At 40.5% G+C, this 19,235-nt stretch overlaps 2 protein-coding genes across 3 annotated transcripts in view; one reads left to right on the top strand and one right to left on the bottom strand.

The window, feature by feature from the left end:
- Positions 1-1,452: 1,452 nt before the first annotated feature.
- casp8ap2 (caspase 8 associated protein 2) lies at positions 1,453-14,143 on the bottom strand. 2 transcript variants are annotated; one of them, XM_035946522.2, is made up of 10 exons: positions 13,815-14,143; positions 12,901-12,973; positions 12,274-12,351; positions 12,018-12,118; positions 11,749-11,823; positions 10,923-11,038; positions 7,832-10,065; positions 3,784-6,433; positions 2,519-2,618; positions 1,453-2,412 (listed from the first exon to the last, which is right to left on the bottom strand). In XM_035946522.2, exons 1-10 carry the CDS (start codon positions 13,863-13,865, stop codon positions 2,350-2,352), a joined length of 5,541 nt encoding a protein of 1,846 aa, XP_035802415.2. In that variant the 5' UTR covers positions 13,866-14,143; the 3' UTR covers positions 1,453-2,349. The 2 variants fall into 2 exon arrangements, with proteins under 2 accessions (XP_035802415.2, XP_023122220.2); XM_023266452.3 differs by having other exon boundaries at positions 13,811-14,143.
- A 67-nt stretch (positions 14,144-14,210) lies between these two features.
- Positions 14,211-19,235, top strand: part of mdn1 (midasin AAA ATPase 1) — a 71,335-nt gene continuing 66,310 nt past the window's right edge. The window contains exons 1-5 of the mRNA XM_023266440.3: positions 14,211-14,516; positions 14,783-15,009; positions 16,168-16,392; positions 18,503-18,610; positions 19,015-19,207. Coding sequence (XP_023122208.2) covers positions 14,421-14,516; positions 14,783-15,009; positions 16,168-16,392; positions 18,503-18,610; positions 19,015-19,207 — 849 coding nt within the window. The 5' untranslated portion in view covers positions 14,211-14,420. The remainder of the gene's footprint in view (positions 14,517-14,782; positions 15,010-16,167; positions 16,393-18,502; positions 18,611-19,014; positions 19,208-19,235) is intronic.

The raw sequence follows: 19,235 nt of genomic DNA on the forward strand, positions 1-19,235 counted from the left end.
CCAAGCACTAATTCTGTTGAACAGCAGGCCCAGCTCATCACCTGTTAATGCCATCATCTTGGTGAAGCACGGTGGTGGTAGTATCATGGCATGCTTCTCAGCGTCAGGAACAGGGAGACTGATCAGAATTGAAGGGAGAATGAATGAAGCCACATACAGAGTAGTCCTTGAAGAAAAGACAGTACCAAGGTGAGGATAACAGTTCAACTTTTACAGTGAGCCAAAATATAATGTATAAAATAACACAATGCTGAAGTTTAAAGTCCTTATGCGGCCCAGGCAACTAATTTGGACTACCAGGACTAACATTCTGTTGAGATTTCACTGCCAGAATTTATGAGGTATCTAGGCACAAATCCACCCTTAGATGTTCTGAAAGGGCATAAATACATACAGATAATCTGCACTGCTGTTTATATACAGCAAATATCATTACTGATCAAAAGTTAAGACCATATTTTCAAGGTGGACCTGTGCTTGAGAGGGATATATCTAAAGCAGCCTGACACACATTGAAGCAGAATACGAAATTGAAAACCTGAGTATTCAGATATACCCTGGACTAGATTTTTAAAAAACAAAAACATTTAAAATGAGGCAGCAGCTGTGTTTAAAAATGTGGAAAGCCTAGCATGCTTTTAGACTTACAAGGTTGCCTGTAACAATCACCAAAGACACACTGACGATCAAAGACGAAGAGAAGATTTGAAAGGATTTTTGTGCCTGACACTTAAATGACTCACACAGCATCACATGATTGAGTCACACTGAGTGGTATATTTAATCTGACAGTGAAATATGAGGCATCCATCCAAAACGTGGTACAGTAAAGTCTAGTAGCAGCCCTGTTTACTCCTGTCCTCCACTTACTGTCACTGCCTGCTCTGCTACTGAGTTACAAATGGCACCCCTAGGCACTGGCCTCAATTTCCATACTTTGTGGCCCACTTTATGAATATTTGTGTCATGGTGAACACAGTATGTAGTGCGACCCGACATGTTATCTCCCGCTGGGGTAGATGCTGTACAGTGCCCTCCAAAAGCCTGTTAATAGTTTGACTTTTTTTGTGGGGGGGTTTCTTTTCAGATTCAAGGATTTTTCTGTCATCAGCTGCTGCTTTTTCTGTCACTGACCTTTCCTGTGTTTAAGTCCACAAGTGGTTTCTTTTTTCCTTGAATTCTCTTTATTTTCTCCTTACAGAGGGAAAGGACTGAAATGAAAGTTGGACACCCACCGCCCTTTTATGTATGAAGAATCCACACAAAAGGAAACACCGGGGCAACATGTTACATCTGCAAGTTAGTCCTTTACTTTACAAAAATTATATTAAAGTCTAATCTCAGTTATAGTTTTGTAAGACACTGTACATCATTCCCCTTTAGCTATTTTACTCTATTTCTATTATTTTCTGGAATGCTTGCATTTAGAAAAACTAAAACTGGACACCAACATAAATAAATAAAACTTTATTTTCAGTAAAGAAGTAGATACAATATTCACAGTATTGTCTTCCATACTGTTGATAAGCAAAAAAAGAACACATTTCAATCAAGCCCATATACAAAATGTTTCATGTGTATTAACAGAGATCATGTACATGGACTGTAAACATGTTAACTACCTTCAAACGTATAAAGCACTCGATTCACATACAAATACTGCCAATAAAATAAAAGGGCCGAAACGATCAGTCTGTTAGCATGAGGTCTACTGACAGGTGATGCTTCAAATTGTTTATAGTGAGCATCTGCAACTAAAAATGTAATTAGAATTAAGACAATTTGAGTATACTTGCCTTGGAAGCTGGAATTATTGTAGTTTGAAGATAGTTCCCCTCAGTTGTTTAGATTAAAACGTGTATTACATATTAGGTGTTTAATTAACCTAAGGACTTGTGAACATTTTTGAAATGTGTAAGAAAAGAAATCACAAACTCTTTCTCCACTTCTGTGAGGGTTAGATATCAGTAAATACCCAGACTTGGTGCTGTAGTGCTGATTGCAAAAACACAAAAAGTGCATCTGAAGCACTGCCTGTGTTTATACTGAGAGGATGTTTCATTGTTCCAAATAGTACGAGTAGGTAGTTAAGCATCTAAAACAAAACACTTCAAACCAGACCTTCACCTTCAAATAAAAATCAACGTTTGGCTAAAACTCCTGTCCATGTTTGTGTTCGCCGATGGTTGATGCATGGCTTCGGTTCTCAATGGACACAGCAGCCTCAACCGTGTCATGACTCAAACACTCGGCGTTCACTTCTTTCCATGCCACGTCAAGTATCGGTGCAACCACACAGGAGGAGAAAAGCTCCAACACAGGAACTGTTTGCACGCACAGTCGGAGGGATCAGGTGTCCTTTTTCTCCTGCTTCTTGAAAAGCTTCATGAGCTGATAAAATCTGTGAGCAATCTGAGGGGAAAAATAAGAGTCAACAGTTATCGGATGCTCTTTTGACACAGTCTTAGAATACATAACTACAACAAAAAAGAAAAAAAAGGAGAAGAGATTCATTTACCTGCTCTGATGGCTTGTTAAGCTTCTCTGACAGGGCAGAGAACGTTTCACGTGAGGCACCTTTTGTCTTCAGTTCCATCAGAATAGCTCGATCTTCATCTCTGGAATGAGAAGAACAAAGACACTGAGCGCTGTTTTTGCGACCACATATTTATATGAAACTTCATTAAACTGCCTCCAACATGAGTAACAGTTTCTAGCTGAGCATAAAGACTAAAAATATAAAGAAGCAGGGGAAAACCTCCACACAACTCCACCTCTAAAGCTTCTTGGTTTAAACTGAACTGAAAAAATTACCTATTTCTGCACTAGCGTGTTGTGTGCTACATTTTGGATAACAAAAGCCAAATGTAATGTCTGTTGTTTACAAGAGGCCAACACCTGCACTCAGTGACCAAAAAAAGACACCAACAAAATTAGATACATGTTAATATGCTTCGAGATTTGAGCAAAGTCAGGATAGCTGCTCATGCTAAACTAGGCTAACCACAGTCGTACTTAACAGAAACACACGAGAATGCTGTCAATCATGCAATCTTACTCTCAAAAGGAATGCAAAGTATATTTTAAAAGATGTTGAACTGCTCCTTTAATATTAGTTCTTTATGCATAATGATGTAGTTACATAATTACAAATCTAAGTTAAGCACTGAACCCTTAGACGTGTAACCTTAAACTTTGTTCTTCAGCTGTTGATAAGGTTTAAAAAGTAAAATCCCTATTAGATGACAATATCTGGAGCCAAGATCTACACTCATTTCATTAAAGATATAGTGGCTATAGTGTAGGGCTGGCTCGAACAGCAAATTCTGGGCTCCGGATATTCGGCCCCAATTATTGACGAATATCCAAATATTCTGATCGTCCAACGGGGTTGGAGACAGAGACGAAGGGACGGGCCGATATTCGTATCGTGTGACATCGGCCGATGGGGGAGACAAATAGATAACAAATAATCCGGTAGTCCGACGAGGGGTGGGTGATCCTAATATTCGGATCTCAAAATTAATATTGAGATACCACCGTAACGACTGAACATTCAGATATTCGGGTCCAGCCCTACTGTAAAGGCATTAGTATAGCAAGTTAAAGTAATAGTACACCTTGTGCAGAATGGCTGTCAATTAGCAAAAAGTGCTTTGGAACATAAAAGGTCAATGTATTTAGTTCCTTCCCAACATTTAAAAGCAGTGACTCTTTAAATGTGACAATATCAGAACCACGTTAGCTGCCAACAAGTTTTAAATCTTCCATTCAGCGACTGACCTGGTCCATGTTATCACCACCTCGCCCTTCTTCCTGATGACATTCTTAGCAGACAGACTGTTGGGTGACACACATGCCGTCGGTGAGCTCCACACCTGCTCCTCGTCGACCTCCTTTAAACTCGATGCCATCTCCTCTGTGCTCTCCTTTTCCGCCTTTCTGGACCTCTTTGCCTTCGATTTCTCTTGATGCCTCTTCCGTTTCCTGCCGTTGTTACAGTCCCTCTGCTGTTTCTCCGGTGAGCTGCTGGTGTCCTCTGCAATGGTGAGACTCCTCTCTGACTCGGACACGTCCATTTCTTCTCTCTCCGAGTCTGAAATGTGCGACCGTGATGCTCGGCTATGTTGATTTGTGTCTGAGCTTTCAGCAGGGTGAGGCAGACTCTTATCTGACACAGCACATTTAGAGGGACGAATCCTTTTCGGTGACTTACATGAAAGAGCTTTTGTAGGAGTTTTCGGAGGTTTGTGTTCTTCTTTGACATGTGTATGAGTTGTACCCTCATCAGAAGCAGCAGCAGACTTTTGACAACCGTTGTTCAAACTGTTATCGAAAGGAGCATCTTCAGGCAAATTTTTTGAAGGCCCATTGGATAAACAATCCTTTGAGGTATTTGGTTGAACTGACATATCTTGTTTTTTGTTTGTTAGTGTTAAACCTTCATCTACAATATGACAGACATCTGACATCTGTTGCTGATCATCTTCTATTAGTGTTCGACTGAAGCTGTCATCAGCAGTCAGTGTGATATCGGCACTTGTGTTCGCCTGCCGAATCTTCACGATGAAGTGATCGTTGGACTTCTCCATCACCAGTGCCTGCATAGGTACGTCGGGCTTGAAAACGAAAGGCGTGGCGAGTGGTTCCGAGGCCGTGCTGCTGCTGGAGCCACAGGTGGAGTTGTCGGTGTCGAGGGCCAGGTGAATGTCCTGCTCTGTGGCGTCCTCCCCATCCAGCATGGCGTCCTCACTTATGTGCGCACTGATGACGCTATCGGGAGTGGACATGATCTGCATGCTCATGGTCGACGGCTGCAGGAAACTGAGGTGGCTTTCGGATTTGAGAGGCGATGGAATGGTGAGGGACACTGCCAGATCTTCAGCTAGAATCGAATAAGTCTTCTGTGCAGCCAAGCTGGCCTGCAGCGGCGTTCTGTTCTCCTGTGGAACTTCTAACAGGCAACTTTCATCAAAAAAGGCTGGGTTCAGTGGAATCTCATCTTTCAGTCGCGGGGACGACATCTTGCGAGGTGAAATACTAGACCACGTGGTAATAAGTTTGGAGGGAGTATCGAATTTGGTTGGAGAGATCAGTTTAGAAGGAGAGTCAAATTTTGATGGTGTGGTGATGGTGATGAATCTTTCTCTATCCTTCCTCGGAGTACTGAGGGACCAGGCAGTGTTGTCTCCAGTGATGCTACTGCTTTCTAATAAGTCAGATCCCTGCAGGAGACACTTGAAGATTTCTCCCATTTGAGAGTCCCTCACCAGGTTGAACGTTAAACTGGAGGCTTGCTGCTCTGTGAGAAGCTCAAAGTCTGTTTTGTCAAGCATAGGGCCATTCTGAGAGATCACCAAAGATTTGTTATTTTTGTCTGGAGTCATAGGCAGATTTTTGGGAGGAAGAAACTCAACCACAGTTTTTGTATTTGGGCAGTTTGATGGATGTGAATCAGCATTTCCATCTTTTTCCATGTATGTGATTCTGATGTCTTTGCCTCGGCTTCCAAGGCCTGTTTTGTAAGGAGCCACAACACATGACTTTGTCGGATTCAGGCTGTTGGGAGCAGCCTGAGCTTCTGTCTGTTGACACTGTGGCTTCTTTAGAGAAGTCTGTCGAGACTCTCTCTCGTTTCTACTGGGCTTCTTGCCCTCAGCCTGAGCCCTCGCTGGTTTGCAATGACTCTTCAGTGTCGACTGAATGTCTCTGAACAAGTAGTCCACTTGAACGTCTACAAAGTCCCACAGCTTTTGCTTTAGATCAACTGCTTGCTGTTCAAAAATGCGCTTCACAATACCATTATTTGATACTTTGCCAAACACAGATTCAATCAGCTTCTTCAGCATGGACTTCAGCTCCTCTGCCTGGCTGCATATATCACCGAAATAAGCACCTTCCACAAACTCTAAAAAAGACTCTCGAAAATTATCCATCACCCCATAGAAGCTCTTCTTAGGGAAGGTTTTATGAAGCTTCATGTACTTTTTCCGGATCTCAGTGCGAACCAACTTGAAGGTCTCCATTATTTCCTCTACGGTGGAAAAAGAAGCTTTGCTTGCTGCAGGGCAAACTGTTTTAAAACGACTCTTTGGACTGCGTGTTGATGCACCTGCTGTTTCGTGGGTTTCTTTTGAAACAAGTCTTTCTTCAGATTTCCTCTTTAAAACAGATTTTTGACTTGGTTTATTTCCTACTGGCTGTGCTACCTTGGCCCTCTTGGTTGGAGAAACAGGTGAAGTTGCAGGCGACTCATCACTTTCACTTAAAATTTCCCCTTCCTCCAGATCTGTTCCAGAAAGACTTGAAGATAGATCGGACACCTTATCCACTTGATTTGGTGTGTCACAGTTTGCTGGAGAACCTGGATACTTGTTCTCTTTGTTTACATCCAGTTTCTTTAAGCTGCCATCTACAGGTGTACTGGAAAAATCTGCAGAGGAGAGAGAAAAAGGGTAGTCAATTATACAGTAGAAGCATCTCTAATAATACGCATAGATAATACAACCTTCATCCAGTGCTAAGTCTCAGAGCACACTGAAGTAAATTTTAAAAATTCTGGCAGGAGGTCACATGGACTTGGTAAGGTCCTGGAGTAGCACTGAATCCATTGTCCCTTTCTCTTTAGATACTGGAATCTGGCTGAAAATGAAAATTTGGGGGCTCTTTCTCAAGCTCCACTGGGTCAAATATTACCTTGCTTTCTTTTTGATTGCTTGTTGCCACCTTCATCCAACATGATACTCATCAGTTGTCACTTCTGCTTTATACAATTTGTATTACATATTCAACTGCCTACCAGTCCTCCTACCCGAGCTCTTTTTGGCCATGCGAACACATACATCAGCTACAAATGAGCATTGATTTACTTGTTTCAATGTCTGCTGATATTATTTCTTGCAGTAAGTAAATTTGAATGTACACAGTTTGCACTTATTGCAATTTTATTAAAAAGTGGTGTTTTGACAAACAAACATAACTCAAGGAAAGATATTTCAGCCTGAACCTTCTCACTGGATCCCATTTAACACTCAACCTCATCATCCTGCTGTTAAACACTGTAGGTGCCCTTTCATAACCGGAGACAAATTGAATGTACATGTTTGTTATCATGCTTTCAAACAGGATATTCTTGTCTAGAACAGCTTTAATACCTCTCAAGATCTAGTAAGAAATTTATAGGTTTTCAAAATATGCGATAGAATTTCCTAACTGCCAGAAAACAACAAACACTTTATTTTTCTTTTTAAATTAAATTAACGAGCCTCCATAAATTTGCGACATACACATATTTCTACTGAGGAAACATGATTCCTAAATTTACTTATGTCTGTTATGTCATTATTATATTGTCTCAAAACAGCAGATGATTCCTTTTAATAGTATTTTATCTCTAAATATAAACAATATTTTCCTACAATTTCAACTTGAAGAACACTTGTCTTCCGTATATGCTGGTAGAACCAAGGGAGTCTTCATATAGGCAACACAAAAACATAATTTGTTAGCACAAGAAAGAATAATTAAAAGTAATTTATGGTATGTCCAATCTGGATGTCAAATGGTGGGATGGTGCCAGAAATCCACCCCCACCTCTGGATAGGAGTTGTCCATATCACCCATTCTCTGTACATTTCTGAAACCACCAATCTCCCATTCAAATCCACTTTGGTTGTTTGTAATGTCATATTATGCAGTCTGGTATCACACCTTACAAAGTATTTTTGGACATCATAACTCAGTTCTTTAATAGGTCTAAAAAATTGTAGCAACCACAACCAGTCTATTAAAAATACGAAGTGACGTGACCTAATTATCAGGCCAACATTACCTTTCTGAAGGCTCTTGACATGACCAGGCTTGCCGTGCACATGGGGAAGATTTCTCTTGGATATCCTGACTGGGCTCTTCAGAGGGCTGATGACATCAGGGATTCTCTTCAGATTGCTCAGTGTGCGCATCATGGAATCCTCATCATGTAGTAAAGGCACAGAACTTGACGGCTCAACCTTCTTCTCCTGCCCCTTTCCAGGACTGAAGGTCTTCTTGGGTGTGACAATGAATTCACTGTACCTCTCTGGTAGCATCTTCTCCTCCGTCGTACTACTAACTTTGGACACGCCAATACAGCTGGTGGAAGAGCTGGGCTCATTTGCGATGTCACTGCAGTCATTGGCATCTTCGTTATTCTGTGTTAAAACATAAATGGCCTCTGATAAACTCAGCCCTTCTTGTGGAAGTGATTCCAGGCTGATTGTACTGGATACAGCATCTGTATCTTTAGGACAATCTTGCCGACCGCAACCATCGTTCTCGATAACTGAACTGGTAGAAGCAGAAACAACGGGAGAAACTTGCTGACTTTCGGAATTTGCCTTGTCAGTGATGTCTTCATCAACATTTGTTTCCCTTGGTTGTGATGAAACAGCATCTTCTGTGAGTGAATCCAGAGAGATGCACTGTGGCACTGCAGTTTTAGGGGGCTGTACACTTGAATTGAGCACAGTGGGTTGTGTAACAGCAGCGGACAGATCAGTTGGCTTTCCAGGGTCAGCTTTTTGTAAGTCGTTGCTTGTGTTCTGCTCAGAAATGCCTCCAGACATTTCACTTGGATCTGTGCCATCTGTGTTCTCCAGTGGTTCCCAGTCAGCTACCTGGCTGTCAGAGACCATCTTGGTTTTGTCTTTGTAATTTTTTGAAATGTCTGCTGCTTTTAGAGAACAACTCTCTGGAGATTTTGGTGCGAGATGCACAGTGTTCTGATTCTTTGCAGTATCTAGGGGTTCTCTATGAGCTGAGGTAGTTTGGACTAAATTGTCAGCTGCAGGAGATTCACTCAAGCGTTTGTCCTTTTTCTGAACATCTTTCACGTCGGATCTCTTATGCATCTTCTCAGAACTTGAAGCTTTAAGGTTATCTGGAGATTTCTCTACAACACCTTCCAACACTTCTAATTCGCTGCTGACTACTTCATCAATGACACACATGTCTTCGACATTAGGCTGTAAATTCTCCTCAGCTGATGTTTTTTCAACATCCTTGTCCACTGATGGAAGGTCATTCTGGCTGCCATCAAATGCCAACACTGGCTTCTTAATTGGTGAAAGGGTTAGATTCAATTTTTCCATAAAACACAGCTTCCTGTTTGGACTATTTTCCTCAACAGAGCTTTTCTCACCCACATTTAGCTCTTCAGAGGATCTTTTTTGGGCCTCATGAGTCTTTTCTCGTCTTTCCTTACCACAGATGTCCACTTTTCCTTTATCAGATTCTTTGGATCTTTGTTTCTCTCGTTCTCTGCTCGTCTCTGACTGACTGCTCCTCCTATGTTTTCTGCTACTTTCATCTTCACGTTGTCTGTTCCCCTTCCTTTGGTAATCCCTCTGTCTATCCCTTTCCCTCTCTTTAGAAGAATCACTGTAGCGCTCAGTATGCTGACTTGAAGAAGACTTTTTCCGGTCCTTTGAGTCAGAACTCCTGTGGTGTCCCTCAACATTTACACTGTCCTTGCTTTTACAAGACCTGGATTCATACCTTCTTCCAGGTTTTTTGTCTGTTCTATGAGATCTGCTTTTGTCTGGGGCTTGGCAGTCCTTGTTGGAATCTGAACAACTTCTGTGCCTCCTATCGGTTGATTCAGATGGCTTTTGACTTTGATGTTTTTCTTCTCTGTGTCTGGACCTTAGTTTGTCTGATTCAGTCTGTTTGTCAGCTACTTCACAATCTCTTTTTGAATGACTATGAGATGACGCTTTAGAAGATCTGGTCAAATGATCACTTGCTTTCCTGGGAGGTTGAGGTGGATCCTTTGGAGGTTGAGGTGGATCCTTTGGAGGCTGGTTGCCCCCGGGAGGTGATGTTGGTTGTGATGGAAGAGGGGGAGGAGGAGGAGAACTGACTGGTGGTGGTGGTGGAGGAGGAGGAAGAGGAGGCGGTGGCAGCAGATTATGTGACGGTGGAGGACGTGGCTTGCTTGTGGAGTTGATTGTGGAGGTGCGACTAGAGGAATTTGGATCCCTCACATTATTTAGGTGAGACTGATGATGATGGCGACCTTTCTCAGACCTGAGGAAACCAACATTTGAACAAATTATTAATCATTTCATACAAATCCAATCAGTAGAGGCAGACTTTAATCTTTAAAAAAAAACTCTCTCTGCTCTCAGTTCTCACATGGAATCAATGTAGTAAGTAAATAGGAACACTATCTTTTCAAGTTGTAACTACTAAGGCCTATGTAAATGCAGAAGATAGTTAAACTTCAATGACTAAAACTAACTCCCATTCAAAAAGCATGAACTTCTCTCTAGTCAGTAATACTTGCCAAACTGTGGACTTAATTGCTTAATTTGTGCACTCTAGAAGTCCGCTGGTGGTGATTAATTGCTCTGACAATGTCAAATTTTACAATTAATGTCTGCCCTATGGCTGTTGACTAATAACTGTGATCCCCAGCTCCCAAACCCACCCCATCTCTGATATTAGGAGCTTCTGTTTGAAGAGTAAGCTGTGATTTTTCTCCAGACATGCAGTCCTACTGTGTTTGTGGCTGAGAAGTTACACTATCAAGACTGTCACATCAAGTTTGACAATTACTCCTTCTCTTTTAGCTCAGTGTAGTGACAGTTGCTAATGTTCACCCATATGTGGACTGGTCTGTGTTTTCAGTAAGCTAGTGTTGTTTAGGTCCAATTCCTCTTTCTACAGTGTGAGATGCAACACCCGCAGTCCTTTTGATAAGATCCAAAGGCGAAAAATGACTATCAGCAGCAACTGTGAGCCTTCAAACTGGTTCCAATATGAATCAATAGGTGATGTCATCTTTATATATGGTTTATGTGTACATTACATTAACCTACAGCCCAATGTGTCATAGTAAAAGACAATAGTGTTAGTGAGTCAACAGAGGCAACAAAACGTACCATTGATTGAGTCTTTGAATCTCAGCGTCTTTTCTTGTCACCTCTTGTCTAGCTGTTCGTAAAAGTGCAGAGATGTTCTTTTTGAGACAGTGGTTCTCTGTGCTCAACCCGGTGTTCTGTTTACAAAAAGAGAGAGAGGGACAGTCATGTTAGTGTTGATGAGTTTTTTTTAAGTGGACATGTAGGAACTAATTTTTCTGGAGGAGGTTCCCCTCATCTTGGATCAGTTCATGATTTTTTTTGGGTTTTGTTTCTTTAAAAAAGAAAAAAACACTGTGACTTTAGCCTAGTTTGACAACACTGACAAACATATTCACACTTATCTGCACGTGTGTGAAAGTGGCCTGTCTGAACAGGTGTGGTGTCAACAGGAGAACGAGGGGGAAGTGATGAAAATATGTCTAAAGCTGCAGAATTCAGTTAACGATGACATGAGAAAGGTTCCATAGAGACGGCTGTATTAAGGTTTACAGTAAACCGTAGTACAAATAGTAAAATGAAAGCAGAGAAAGCAGTGAACTTAATCTGCTCTTTCTCTGCTCATTTTCCATATCAGCATTAGCCTTATTTTGCCTTTACAACTGCATTTTATAGGCCTGTAGCTGGTCAACAAATCTGCCAGCCACTAACAATCACTCAACAGCAGAGGCTAATAATTCTTCACAGAAGGCACATAAAAACAATTCAGATAATGAAAGCTGGCTAAATAAAAATGCAATATCAGGTAAATGCAAACCACAATTTATTCTCAGTGAAGCTTAATAACATTTATGCAAAAACACATACTTCTTTAAAAGCTGAAAAATAAAAAATAAAACAAACAAACCTGTACTTCCAACTGCTCCAGTCTCCTGTGCAACGCTTTAATTTGGTCTTGAGCTGCTTGGAATCTGGACTTTAACTGTGGGCACACAAAGGAAAGATTGTGAGAAAGTTTTTAGTTGTACTTGTTTTATGCCATTCACACCACAGCTGTCCCGGAAAAACACTGTGCAAGCAAAGCTGCAGAGCTGATCATTGCACCAAGCCTGACCTTCAGTATGAAAGGTGTCAAAGACAGATCAAAGAACAGGAAGGAAGCATGTGGGGCTTCACCTCATTGTACGATGACTCTCTGCTCTGTTGTTCTTCTGCCACAATTTCTTCATATAGATCCATCGAATCTCTTAGCTGAGAACCATTTCGAGGTGACTTCTCTGTAAAAATCAAAAGCATATTAAAAGATCGCACTTGGTAAATTTAGTCTCAGTCCTGAACAAAGTGCTAAACAACTTTCCAGCACAGCAGAATACAACCATATTAACAGTAGTAATCTAGAGCAAAATAAAACCCTTTTAAAAAGGACTTTTACCTGGACTTTTGCTGCTAGGACCAATATCCAGGCCATCATAGATATCCACAGAATCTTCACTGGCATCAGGTACCAATACTGTGGATATTATACACGTATTATATACATAAGTCATGAATTACATAGTGCCATTATCAACTACTGTCGCTACATTCCTTTCTTCTTGGAACAGATACATATTTTTTCCCATTTTGGGGATTTTTTTAAAGCACTACATGCACAACAAAAACACTTCTTCAGGCACGACAGGCCAATTCTTGTAAGACTAAGTGCACACCCAAATAAAAAATATAGGCTACACTTAATTCAAGTCCATACAATCTTTGAGCACTCTACGATCAAACTCAAGGCAGCAACTACAGGGAACACATCAAATATAAAACTTACGCATGACAACTGAAAAATGCTCATCAAGAATTGAGTTCAAAAAGTATTTTAAAATTTGAATCTGCTTTTAAAGCTAATGTGCAGTTTAATGTCATGTTGTGATTCTGGACCAGAGTGCTGCTTGCTATACTAGTAAAGATATCAACACTATATATTAAATGATATAAAAGCCTTATTACAAACCAAAAATCTGAGTAATACACAAATACTACTCTGTAAAAACAATAGTTGTACACTTACAACCAGAAGCAACACTGATGTCAATGTTCTCCATCCTTTCAGATTTCTCTTTCTCAGTTTCTTTTAGGAATACCTGATAAGAAAGCCAAAAAAAAAAGTTATTATGTGAGGCAAGATCACAATTAATCAAAAACACATTTAAATATTCAATTAATTCTGTAGCTGAAAAACAAATATGAAACGTAATTCACTCTCGGGTCAACACGGGTCTAACTGGACCCCTTATGTTCACTACTGTCCAAACAAAGACACCACAGAACAAAGCCTCTACCACAGATACAGACAGAAAGAATTAAAACATCCTAAGAGAAAGGACAGTATACTGTTAAATAAATTTTCTTTGCTAAATTCATCTTTTCAACTTCTTTTCCTGCCTTTAATACATTTAGCTTTTTTTTTTGAAGCTCAGACTCAAGCTAACATTAACATGACTATAGCTAGCAACTAATTTCAGAGTCCATTGTTAAATTATCACAACCCCCAACGATTTAAAGTGTAATTTGCATTTGAAACGGGTGTTAAAAAAGCCGGAATAGGGGGAAAAGTCAACTATCACCAACTTTTATGTTATCTGTAAAGACAGCTACTCTGTCAAGCTAGCACAAATCTATATGCTTCTGTTACTACGTGTTATACTTACCTTACTGAGAAGTGCAATAATGATCATTTCTTTCGAAGATTGTCTTATTTTTTGACACTACAGGACATTATATTGCAGTTAATAAGAAGATGTTGGGTCAAATAGACGACCGTTGGCTGCGTGTTTATAACTAAACTGCTACCTGCGCAGCTACATACCGAAGAAAAGTGTTCAGCCGATGAATTGAAGATGCTAATGCAACACACAGGCTAAATATTCAAGCATAAATCGCATATTAGAACAAGATAACTAAGAAATTGGGAGGCTTACCTACTCGCTGTGTCCTCCCGTTGTTTACAACCGTAATGTCGCGCCAAGACTTCATTGCACAGGAAGTAACGACATTTTCCCGCGGTCTGTCAGTGCAGGGGGGTGTACTGTTGCAGCCTCCAGATAGTCGAAAAATACACGTTAAACAGCGAGTCAAACCAGAAAGGACATCAACTGTAAAGAGGCTCACTCGCTTCTTCGCTGGTTCAAGTTCTCCGACAGACAAAAAGAACAGCAAAGTAAGCGTGAAACAGCAGCAGATGATGCGGTCTGCTTCGGCTAAAGTTGAGGCGAGAGAGAGGGTGGTCTGTGCCACTGACGTCGCCGTACGTGTGCGTCATCACTGCGCGCCGTGACAGGAAAGCGCAGGGAGGGGAGGGAGGGTGCGACTCGACCCGGAATCACTTGTGCTTCACTCACATGTGGACAGGATTTTAACAGCAGTGACGGGAACGTGCTTGTGTGTGTTGTGATCACGGCTTCGGACATGTGCAAGAATCGCGTTATGAGCCTCGCGGTTTGCTTTGCGATAAACTAGGAGACGTGTTAGCCGAGCGAAAAGGTTTGTTTTCGCTCTAGATCTGCTCCTCCACAGGCGACAAATGATACGATGGAAAATTTAGAGCTGAGCCTGTCATCTCTGGGCATCATATCCAGACATGTTGACAAAAGTCACAACGAACTGAGCCAGTATCTGTCAAAGCAGGTGAGATATGTTAACTCTTTGGCTTGTATGGGATGTAGTAATGTGGTTGCTGTTATTTATTTTCACGTTGTGCCTCTGAACGCATCCTGTGTGCAGCATGCTGTTACCCTCCCTTCACGTGTCAGTAATCACTGTGTAAATCACATAATTTCCGTTTATATTATGTTTACTACTGCTGTGCTGAATTGCTAACCTATATCATGTAATTATACTAATGTATATGGCTTCAATGTCCACTAACCACTGCCCATGTGACCTCTCCTCAGATATGGAGCCAGCAGGACAGGCAGTGTATTCTGGAGGGTTTGGCTCAGCTGCTGCTGGAGAAGGATTACACTTTGCTGATTGCAAGACACCTGCGCCCACTGATTCTGGACCTGCTGGAGCGGAACGCAGAGAGGGTGAAGGCTGGAGGCCGGATCAGCCATGACCTCCACGAGCGGCTGTGCGTGGCCCTCAGCAAACTCCTCGGCATCAGTCCTGATGCACAGGCGTAAGTGGACTCTCATCTCTGCTTTAATCTGGCCTTTGAAAACAGCAGGTGCTGACTCTGGCCCAAATTCCAATCTCCACACTCTCAGACTTTGAGGATTTGATAAGGTTGTTGGGGGCTTGTGGCATCAAGTGAATGAGGGCTCTGATGCAGTCTTTTCAAAGCTATCTACCCTTTCTGTGAGTCTGTGTGTCTTCATACCCTCCTGAAGGACCATCCTGTAGTTCATTTGTGGCACAAAATGTACACAAACCAAACATGGATGGTGCAGGGAAGAAATTCTGCTCACTGTTGTGGTTATTTTTTGCATGTTTGTAGAGGTGTTTGTACTTTCATTTATACCTCCACATAAGATTTACAGATGTTGATGGCTTCTTGGATTTTTGGAAGCTTGCTAAAATGTGTAAATGCTTTAATGTCACAGAGGTGGATTGAGTGAGCAAACACAAAATGAATTCACTTTTTTTTTTTTGCGTTGCAGTTTTTTTTGCAATACCTTTTTTCCAAGCAATTTGCTGTCAGAATAGTGTCTCCAACTTCTCATTTTTACATAAATTCTCTTAAACTCACACACAAGCCTACAACTGTGAATGTAGATCTGTCAGTATTCAGTGTTTAGGCCTTAGATTCGTGTTTGGGATTGTGCCTTGGAGCACATGGCTGGCTTTATTTGGTTGGACACTGGGAGCAGAAATATGTCTGATTCCCCTTTAGAAATCTATCTTTTTATGTTACCTTCAATTAAACAATTTAAATACATGTATCTAAAAATATGACAGGCCTGAGGGCAATATAAACTTAAATTAACAAAAGTGTTATGACTCATTTTTGACACATGGTCTCTCTTGGAGACAAGGCATCAAAATTAAAAGTAAAATATTTGAACTTTTTGGAAATGTACATATTTACAATTAGCCCACCTTTTCATATAAACTGAAAGTAAAGGAGAGACATTGGCTGTATCTAAAGTTCAACAACTGCCTCAGCAATCACTTTAAAGTTGTCTTATTGAGATGGTTTGTCTAATTTGTCAAATCTGTACATAAAGAGTAATTCTTTACTAGTACAATCTGTGGTTTTAGGAGCCTGGTACTATTTTTCCCAAGCTGATGATTCTGTAGGCTATATCCTGACTAATGTTCTTCTCTTTTCCATAAGGTTTGCTGCCAGGTACTTCAACGATGCGCCCCCGGTGTTTCAGAGGCTCTTCTTCACCAGCGAAGAGTCCTCGGCTGTCCAGTATGGACCCAAGAGGATGAAGCTGCGGGACCTCATGGGTGCCACCCTGCGTTTCCTCCAGAGCGATTGTGCCAAGTTTCGAATGCTGTGGGACTGGAGCCCCTGCGTGTCCCAGCTGCTCACCAGCGATGTCATGGTGCGAGGGTATGTACCTTGTTCATTTTTACACCTGTTCATGCCATGTAGGGTAACAAATTCTTACCTACATCTGCTTACAGTGGTAGAAATCCAAAAGAAAGCACTTCATGTCCGGTTTAGGTCAGGTGAATGCAGTGGGGCTTGTTTGTACATTTACTCCTGAATGCATATCTGGGGGTCATAAGCAACCCTGTAGAATTTATTCATTTTTGATATTTCTCAAACTGCTTGTCCTTTACGATATTCGGGTATCAAAATGTTAATGTTTTTCTAACATTTTATCTATAAAGTATATCGTGAAAGTAATTTTATTTCATGGTAAATATGTTTAGATCTGTCGTTTGCACTAGTTTGCTAACTTAGCTATTGTAATTTCAAGTTTTACTTCATGGTAGCAGTGCTGCATTGCTGTTACAGTATCTTGAACTCAGACACAATGATCCAGAAGTGTGTCTGTTTGGCTCATTTTCCCAGAAACATGATGTAGCTGGAGCTGGTTACTGGTTTAGTTCAGCATTTTCTTTGATATTTGAGGGTTTGATGACAACAGTTCTGCTGTTGAAGATGTCTTTTAGACTGCTGATGAGGAGGAAGAATTAGTCTTTGTGCAATTCATGAATTGGAAGGGAAGCTATCAAACCACGGTTTTTGCATCTTTGTTATTAATAACACTTTGCTGTGAAATGGTTATATGCAATTGGACTTCAATTTACTATACGGCTTCTTCTCCATTATATAGATGTTGATATCACTGCTGAGGCTCTGTAAAGCGCATCATGTTTTTTTTTTTTTTGTTTGTTTTTTTTTTTTGAAATATTAATTTCATGAAGTTTTGAAAGTTACCCTGCAGGAACTTGACATTTCCTTCAGAAATTATTCCAAAATAGTAAATGTGGTTTTATTGTTTTTCTATTATAAAATGCTGTTTTGTGCAGCTGTTAACAAGTCTTAAAAATCTGAAATGTGACACTGTGGCTACGCACAGTTAGCTACATTTTGTCAAAGAAAATCATTCTACTTAGCAGGAACAATCATTTTCTGAAAACAGAGGTGAGTGGTATTAGTGTGTAATGTAATTTGAACAATTTAATTGAAAGGTTGAGTGAAATTTTGTGCCTCCACTGTTCACAAGTGGAAAAGGCTGAAGGTTTTTCTATTCTTCCCGTTTTTCCAACTTTGCACGAATGCAGCAAAAGCTAACGCAGCTAATTTATAGAGATGCTAGTTTGATACACAGCTGGTTAATATAAAAAACTAATCAATATTACTGTTATAAAGCATCTGCCAGTGACTAACAATGCTCATTTTACAAGTTTACCACCATTACAAAGCAAAGCAATACACTGCTGAATGGCTTACTAGATAGCATAGTTAGCTAGCATGCTACCAAGCTGAATTTATTATTAACAACACACAAAACGGAGCAGTGTAGCCCAGTAGTGGTGAAAAATCAGTTTCAGAGTCAGATAAGTCAGACAAATGTACACTGCTCAAAAAATTTAGGCAACATTTCATTCTCACGTCAATTTGGTCTCAATAAATTACATAGTGTATATCAATGATTGGACAGTGGAAAACAGAATTATTAACCCACTGAGGGAGATTCACAATCACTTTCCTGACTGAACAGATCGATTTCCCAGAAGTTTACTTGAATTTATGTTATACTGTGACAATTAAGTGTTCCTTTATTTTTTTGGAGCGGTATATTTAATACTGCCTCGACCAAGCAACTAAAACAAAGACTCAGTATAAAAGCTGCCCTGAAAAACTGTGGCCACATGTTAGAAAATGTGTTTTCTGAATTTGTTTGCTTTTTAAAGTAGATTTTTCTGGCTCAATTAACTGCTAAAAGTGGCAATGACCTTGTAAACCAAAATCCTATAGTCTTATTTAGCTATTACAACAATGATGATGCTGTTATGCGTGTTTCCTTTACTTTTTTAACCCTTTGATGCGCAGCATGGGTCAAAAGTGACCCAATTCCAATGGAAAAATGGGTATCTCCTGATCGACGCTGCGCATGAAAGGGTTAAGAAGATATTTGCCTTGCTTTGCTCTCTGCTTGTTTGTGTAGAAAATTCCACCCAATATATTTTCTCACTTTCTCCAACAGGTACACTGCTCACTGTTTAGCACTGGTCTCTCATATGACTGATAATCAGAAAACCATCTTCCTGAGGAAGGTGCTGACAAGTGATGAGATCCTGCACATGAAAATTAAGTATGTCCATTTGTTTTTCCTTTCATCAGTATTCCATCCTATCTTACTATTAGGAAGATTTCTTTAATTTCAGTTCCACTATTGAAGCATCAGAGTCAGCAATGGCTTAAATGCATCACATGTTCTGTTTATTTGATTGTACATATGATTGTATGCACATTCTTTTTATAGTTACTGTTTTCCAACCTTTTTCACAATAGAAATTTTCACTTTTCATAGCAATTAAAACACAGGTGTAATTAGTTTCTGCATTCCATTTAGGTGAGCTAGTTTCAGGATTCATCTATTGCATAGTCAGGCCAATGTTAGCCATGATTAACAACAGCAAATCAAATTTAACTGCTTTGTAAAAGGTCTTTAAAATGATGCTGAAATAATGCTGTATGTCATGACCTTTTCTTTAGGGCTTTGGAAGAAACCCAGCAGCTGGAGGTAGAAAAAGCCCTGGTTCTAGCAAATCAGGGCTCCGTGATGTGGCGCCAGGAGAAAGCAAATAAGTTTACCAGGGGCCAAGTAGTATCAGAGGATCTTTCGTCGAATGTTGTAGCAGTCTGTGGTGTTATACTACCAAGAACAGCTCCCAGACAGCCCCAACAGGTTTGTATCCTTTGCTCCATTAAAAAAA

The sequence above is a fragment of the Amphiprion ocellaris genome, chromosome 12, assembly GCF_022539595.1.
Source record: "Amphiprion ocellaris isolate individual 3 ecotype Okinawa chromosome 12, ASM2253959v1, whole genome shotgun sequence".
In the NCBI taxonomy this organism is placed as follows: Eukaryota; Metazoa; Chordata; class Actinopteri; family Pomacentridae; genus Amphiprion; species Amphiprion ocellaris.